Below are 7,697 nucleotides of genomic sequence, written 5' to 3'. Positions count from 1 at the left end.
CAACATATAACATATAAAAAATCATCACTCACAACCCCATGGATCTCTCAAAGAAGAGTGTGGGAGCAACGAGTTGGCTAACCCACTACCAATATCTTTTGTGGTGCCACAATCCAATTAATGGTGTTCATGAAAGCACCAACGGTACCAATCCTATCTTTCTTCTCTTCTCACACGACTTTGTGCACTCTAATAGATGTATCAATATGGTTTTACTCAAAGATAAAAACCACCCACTAAAGGGCTTCTAGCCCAGCGGTATCCGGTATTGTCTTCCCTCATTGAGGTTGAGAGTTCAAGTCTCGTCGTGGACATATAGATGAATTTAAGGTGTATTTAGGAGTAGGTTAGATTTGCCATTTAAAAGAAAACAACCGCCCATGTTATAGAATTATAAAAGGCCAGATAAATAATAAACTTACTGGTTAATGAATGTAAAATAAAAAAACAAAGGAAAATATGATAAACAGCAAACCATCATGATTCTGACTTAATGATCATTTAGAAACTAAATAATTTCCAAAAAATTTAAGTCAAATTTGAATGTGAAGTTTTAACACTAAAAGAATAATGACTAAGTCATTATTGACGACGGACATCGCCGCTAAAGGTCTCGAATGTCGCCGTTAATACTTTTAACGGCGACCCGTCGCCACTAATGGATCGTTGTTGTTGGCTCGTCAATAACACTGTAATCGTCGCCACTAATGTCAGTACAAGAATAATAGGCAATAGCGGCGACACTTTTAGTAGTGACGGACACTTTTAGCGGTGACAACAAACAAACACGTTTTTTGTCGCTGCTAAAAGTGTCTGTCGCCGCTAAAGACTTATGTTGGCGATCCGCGTCATTTCAACCATAACCGTCGATTTAAGCAGTGATCCAACGACTAGGAGAACGTAGAAAATCCCGCGTTGTTTTCCCTCCAGTGTATCGTCATTATTGTCTGTTCTGGCGATCCACGTCATTTTAATCCCATCCATCGATTTAAGCGATAATCCAACGACGTAGAAAACCCCAGATTGTTTTCCGTCTAATGTGTTGTCGCTAAAGGCTGCCCGTCGCTGTTAAAGGCGTCGCCACTAAAGAGCGTCGACAGTTAAATCCTCTTCGTCCTTAGTTTCTTTCCCGATCTTGTGTGTTTTCTTTTCTTCTCTCTGCTCACCACTGTCAAACTCATCGGAATGTCATCGACATCTTCAATATTTCACCCCTCTTCCTTTCCATTTTTTCTCCTTTTCTTTTCCCTTTCTCTATTCCTTACTACATTTGTGTTGGTTGTCGGAATTTTGAGATCCCCCACCATTCTTGCCGAAGTATACCGCCACCACCACTGTTCATGATGAAAATTTGATATTTTTGATTTTTTAGATGTGAATTTTGTGTTTGTAGATGTGGATATGTATTTGTATTTGCATTTGTATGTATATGTATATCTTGAGTGTAGTTTATGTATGTATATGTGTTTTTGTATGTTCATTTGTATGTATATGTGTATTTTGTATGTGTATGTGTTTTTGTATGTATATGTGATTTTGTATGTGTATTATGTATGCATGTGTATTTGTTTGTACAAAAATACATCTAAATAGCGGCGACACCTTTAGTGGCGACATATAGTATTAGCGGCGACGCACCTTTAGCAACGACGCAAGGCAATAGTGGCGACCAGTGGAGCATTAGTGATGAACCAACAACATCGACCCTTTAGCGGAGACAGATCGTCGCTAACATCTTTAGCGGCGACATTTTCGACCTTTAGGGGCGACGTCCGTAGTTGGTAATACTCTAGTTTTTTTGTAGTGTGTTTACCATCGCCACTAAGACTATCCGTCGCCGCTAATTATAATTTTTGTTTTTTAGTTTTTTGAAAACGTTCATTCCATATACAAAACAATTGTTATAAAATTGTGATAAACTGTTATAAAAATATAAAAAGGGTTATAAAAACATATAACCAAAAATACATACATAATATACATACAAAAACACATAAATAATATACATACAAAAACACATACATACATATATAATACATATACAAAAACACATGTACATACATAATACACATACTAATACACAAATACATATATAATACACATACACACACAAACACACACACACAAAGATATATATCACACACACACACATACATACAAGATATACATACAAATACACATACATATGCAAAATACACGTTCTACATACAAAAATTAAAATAAACACATATAGAACATGTGGTGTGTAATCCGGTGGAGAAGAGTGGTGGTGTGCTGGTGGCGGTATTCCGGCAATATGATCAATTTTCCGGCCAATTTCTTGCAGACAACAACAAATTCAGACAGATCTTCCGCAATTTTCGGTAAATGGCTGAAATAATCTGACACCACCAACAAGTATGTCATATAGGGAGAAGATAATGAATAAGAAAAAAACAAAAAATAATGAGTTGTTGCCGGAAGAGAAAAGAGTTCACAGAAGATGGAAGATTGAGCTTAAGGGGGTTATATCGGCGACATATCAAGTATTAGCGGCGACACCTTTGAGGGGAAACTTTAATAGTCAAATTTTTTAGGTATTGGCGACACAATTTGGGACGGGGGGCGGGGAGTGGAACTTTGACGGTCAAAATTTTCGAGTATTAGCGGCGACCCCGTCGCCGCTATTGGTATGTACGTTATCGATTTACAGTCATTGGATTTGAGACAAAATCAACAGATAAGGTTTCACCTCATATTTTGACACGGATCGGGGTCGATAGACATTAGGGCGACACATAACGCGAAAGTTATATATCGCCGATAAAAGTGGTTGTTGCTGTTAAAAGCGTCGCCGCTAATGTCTATTTTTCTTGTAGTGTAATGAATTGCTAGAAAAAAATGGTGTTATTTTACCATTACATTTATTTTGTCTTGTCAGTGTTATACATCATCATTTCTAATTGTTTACCATACAAGAGCAATGGTTTGTCATTCCGTATTTTTTATTTAAAACATTTTATTTTGATGAAAATTAAAATTTCATTAATTAAAATATGAAATAAATAACAAAAACATTAAAAACATAACGATTTAAACATACAAAAAAAAGTAATTAAAACATGTGACGTGTAGTCCACGACCAAAAGATTATCATCCAATTCATGTACGGGTTTCATATTAAGATCAATAATTTCAACTTTGTATATTTGTTCCACCAAAGTCAATGGGCTGATAGTGATCCATTGATCACGTGAACCAACTAGTATGAACATCGGTTAGTTATTATAACATCGCATGTATTGACTATTATATGTATTACATCAAATTCCACATGCCTAATGGAGGCAATCGAAGACATTCTAAATGAAACTGAGTGAAATAATATATGTTTTTTTGTGGTATAAAATGGTAAGGTTGATTGATATTTATATCGGATAAAACTTTAAAAAAAAAAACTATAGTTATGTGGATGAGAGGGTGAGAGAGAAATCGACATTAGGGTTTGGTGTGTCGCACAAAATTTAGGAAAAGTTCAACTACATTCATGATATATCTAAAAATTAAGACTGTAGGGACTGTAGTGAAAAACATTTCAAAGAAGAAGGGGTTATAATTTAGAAAATAACAGTTAGGAAACGACAGAGTTCTACCTTTATGTTGCTATCGATCCTCGGCTTCCCGCAGATATCCTCGGCGTTTAATGAAATTTCAACGTGAGCTTCGATGTTCATCAGCAGCGCCGCAAATCGCAATTATATAATGGAGCCACAGAAACCACTTTTCCCGTACTTCATGAAAAATGAACAGTCCGACAAGCAATTTCAACGACGAGAATTCCGCCATTGTTTCAGCACTCCGGCATGTGATTTGCGATGGAAACATCGCCACTCCAAGCACAAGCAGTGATGTAATCGGAAATTGTCAGAGTCAACCGTCGCCGGGGGAGTATGAAATCTGCGGCGAATGTGGAATGCGAATCCCGGATCACTGTTTGGGGTGTCAAATGTTCACCGGAAGTAGTGGTGAAGAGACGGGAAAGAGAACGAAGAATGTCTACAGAGGAGTTCGTCTCCGGCCGTCGAGGAAATGGGCGGCGGAGATAATGGTTCCGGGAACGCATGAGCGGAAGTGGCTGGGGACTTTCGATACTGCAGAAGAGGCTGCCAGAGCTTACGACGTCGCCAATATTCAGTATAGAGGAAAGAAAGCCAAGACCAATTTTCCGGTGGAGGAGTACTCAGAAAACGCCAACTAGGAAATGACACAAAGATACAAATTTTAAATGGGACAGAAAATGTGGCTAATAGACATTGGTTATGTATTTAAAAAAAAAAAAGTAATATAAACATGTATTTTGCATGTCATTCGATTTAACTGTTATATATGCCGGTTTGTATTTTATTTATTTTATTTGAAAAAGTAATGTATATTTATGTTATCTGATAAATAAAAATAATTTTGTGAAAAATGTATTTTTCTAATGTTTTCATTCTTGTTTTTCATGATTTTCTAAAGGTTATTATTCTTATTTTATTTGAAAACTTGTTTTTCATATAGTGTTCCTTTGTAAAACTTAAAGGTGAAGATTGAATGCCAATAAATAATCATATGTTAAAAGGCAGAATTTCGTATATATACCATTGTTAAACATTTAAATATCGTATTTGTCCGACCCAAACCTTAAATATCATATTTGTCATTTTTAATATTTTAAAATATCATATTTACCCAAATCTAATTTTTAAATAGATTTTACTATTTAATAAGCATTTTTTTCAATTTAAAATCATTAAAAATGAAAAAAAATAACTAAATGGATAAGAATACCCTTACTCTCTAAATTACATGAACCCTTACCTGTTGTTGTTGCTATGATCGCAGAAGATCCTGTCGATCAAAAAAACACACAACGTCGACTTCTTTTCAGCCTTCTCGTCTCTTCCTTGTTGCAATCATGACAATTTTCAGGTTAATCTTTGACTTTATTTGTGAATTGAACGTTACATTCATGATTAGAACAGATGAATAACTTAAAATCTGAGAATGCGTGATCAATACATGTGTAATCAGATACAATCAGTAGGTTATTTGTTAGCTTTGTTTGTCAATTAAATATTGAATGTGATTACAATTGATGATATAATGTCCAATATGAGTGTGATTACAATCAACAGGTTATCTCTATGTTTTTTGTTCATGATTAATTAAAACCGTTTTGCATATTATTTGTTGGCTAAGCGGGTACAATCACTAGGTTGTTTGTTGGCTTTCTTTGTCAATTAATCATTGAATGTTATTACAATTGATGATATAACTAGGTTACAACCCGTGGAAACCACGGATATATATTTATTAAATTTTATTAAATAAAAAAGATTTAAGATTTTTTTAGACTTTTATATTGATTATTTAATATATATATATATATATATATATATATATATATATATATATATATATATATATATTTGAAATTTGAATATCTGATATATGTTACGTATGTGAAAACATTTAATATAATTATAATTTATAAAACATAATATAATTTTGAATGGAGTGTAAAAAATCATAATCAATCATGTAAATAACATTGGTATACGAAAAATTAAATATAGCAAAAATATATTAAAAGTAAATAAAAACAACACAATAAATTGCAAATTAAAAACTAAAAATTGTTTATAAATTTCAAAAAACTTCTTTATACATACCATTATTAGAAGTTTCATTTGTAATTATTGTCGTCATTATTTAAAATAAACAATTTTAGTCTTTCTCTATTTTGTTTCCTAATTAATTACAAATTAATTATTATTGAAAAGGACAAGTTTCATGTCTATTTTTTTAAGGTAAATAATTATATATACCTAAACAAAGTATCATATGATTGACAAAGTCAATGGTCTGATGCAATTCAATATAAAAAGTAAAATAAATCAAAATAAAATTTCCATTACAAAACCTAAAATGTTGAGTTCGAAGCAAAATCGGTTAACATTTGATAGAGCGAAGGAAAACAAACACACTTGTAGCTTTGGGTCTGGAGTAAACTCACTTACACTAACATATTTCGACATATTCTTCCTTGTGATTTGCAATTTATTTAAATAAGAATAAATAATCAAGCAAAACATCAAAGAAGATAAAATGAAAGAAGGAATCGCAAAGGCATATGGATAAATAATGGCTCACCTGAAAACTTTCAAAAATCAATAAAAAAAATTATAACTAATTTATATAGGGAGGGCTTACAAAAATAGACTCATATGTCTAAATCTGGAGCAATATAGAAATAATGTTAAACCTGAAACTTTTGGAAATCACTCAGTTTGTGAGCAAGGTTTTGAAAACCGGACCGAAGACCGAACCGGTCGTCTTACTTGTTCGATGGTTCAAGTGGTCCAACCGGTAGGACCAGTTTCAAAAACCGGAAAAACCGGAGGATGTCATAATGATATTTAATTATATAAAAAATACAAAAAAATAAAAAAATAAAATATATTTTTTAAAATTTCCGGTTTTGACTGGTTTTTAACCTGTTCAACCGGATCAGTTTTTACCGGTTCACACGAATACCAGTTTTTTAGCCTTTAAGAACTGGATCCGGGACCAGTTCCCGGTAGAACCAGTCGAACCGGCCGGTCCGGTCCGGTTTTCAAAACATGGGTTGTGTGCGTGTTTAAGGTCTTGGTCGTTTGTGGTGTTTGATTATTGCAAGAATTATTGATATTATCTGCAAAATACTTAGAAACTCATTACATAATTCCAAATCACAATCAAGATATCACAATCCAAAACGTCTTTAAAAAACACCTTCATCCATGGACATTTTAGTAATCTTTTTAATTAGATAATGATTACATCTCTAGAAATAATTTACATATTCAAGACGATTTGAAAAATAAAACTAATTACTTAAAGCATTAGAATCCATCATAAAACCCAATAAGGGTATAGAAACGCAAAAAGATGGTAAAAGAGGGAAATTGCACCAATAAGATTCCTAAACTGGATGGTGAATTTTGTTCCAATGAACTCTTTATTGTACCCAACATCATAGAACCTAAAAAGTAAACTCAAAGAAAAATCACCAAAATTAACAATTTAACCCCTTCAAAGCTACCAAATTTCTATTGACTGCATAGAGTTAAATATCAAAGATCAGGTCATTCCTATGTCTAACCCAAAAGTGAAAACTTAATTTTCCAAACCATTGTGCAACTTCCTTCACTTGTGGGCCAACTGGCATCAAACTTATACAAAAAAGCTTCACTAAAAAAAATTAAAGAACCTATAATTGCCTCTACATTGTCGTATTTTGCCTTTCTATGTAAATGAGATTACTTGAGAAGAAGATTAAGTGAGTAAAATAGTACATATGCGAAAGAAGATTAATTACAAATGTATGAGAGGAGTATCTAACTGGCCCAATGAGATTAACATTCATATTCTAGAATCATATGAACATTCTTCATCATCTTGAACCTGTACATATATGTTGTAGGAGTTATTCCTTCCCATCTTGGATAATCGGTAGTCGATGCCAAATCATATGCGTATAATAACAACAAAATCAAGATTGATCGATTATAAAGGGTATTGAAGTAAGGTTTTACTCATATTCACTTTGGTATACTTCATCGATGAGTAAAGATGTTATCCTTCACGACCTTTTTCTATTATCGTATAAATGAGTATTGACGGAGACATCGACA

General features: G+C 33.1%; 1 protein-coding gene across 1 annotated transcript; it reads left to right on the top strand.

Annotated features, from left to right (window-relative positions):
- The first annotated feature begins 3,781 nt into the window (after nucleotides 1-3,781).
- On the top strand, nucleotides 3,782-4,237 carry LOC145099695 (ethylene-responsive transcription factor ERF071-like). Its single transcript, XM_079037222.1, has one exon. The coding sequence runs from the start codon at nucleotides 3,782-3,784 to the stop codon at nucleotides 4,235-4,237; it is 456 nt and encodes a 151-aa protein (XP_078893348.1).
- Nucleotides 4,238-7,697: the final 3,460 nt, after the last annotated feature.

Source organism: Lactuca serriola, chromosome 4 (assembly GCF_051521515.1).
Source record: "Lactuca serriola cultivar US96UC23 chromosome 4, Lser_US96UC23_V15, whole genome shotgun sequence".
Classification (NCBI taxonomy): domain Eukaryota; kingdom Viridiplantae; phylum Streptophyta; class Magnoliopsida; order Asterales; family Asteraceae; genus Lactuca; species Lactuca serriola.
This window is presented reverse-complemented; position numbering and strand designations above follow the sequence as displayed.

Coding starts and splice junctions, on each gene's coding strand:
- LOC145099695 (XM_079037222.1), top strand. CDS start 3,782: ATGAACAGTCCGACAAGCAATTTCAACGACGAGAATTCCGCCATTGTT.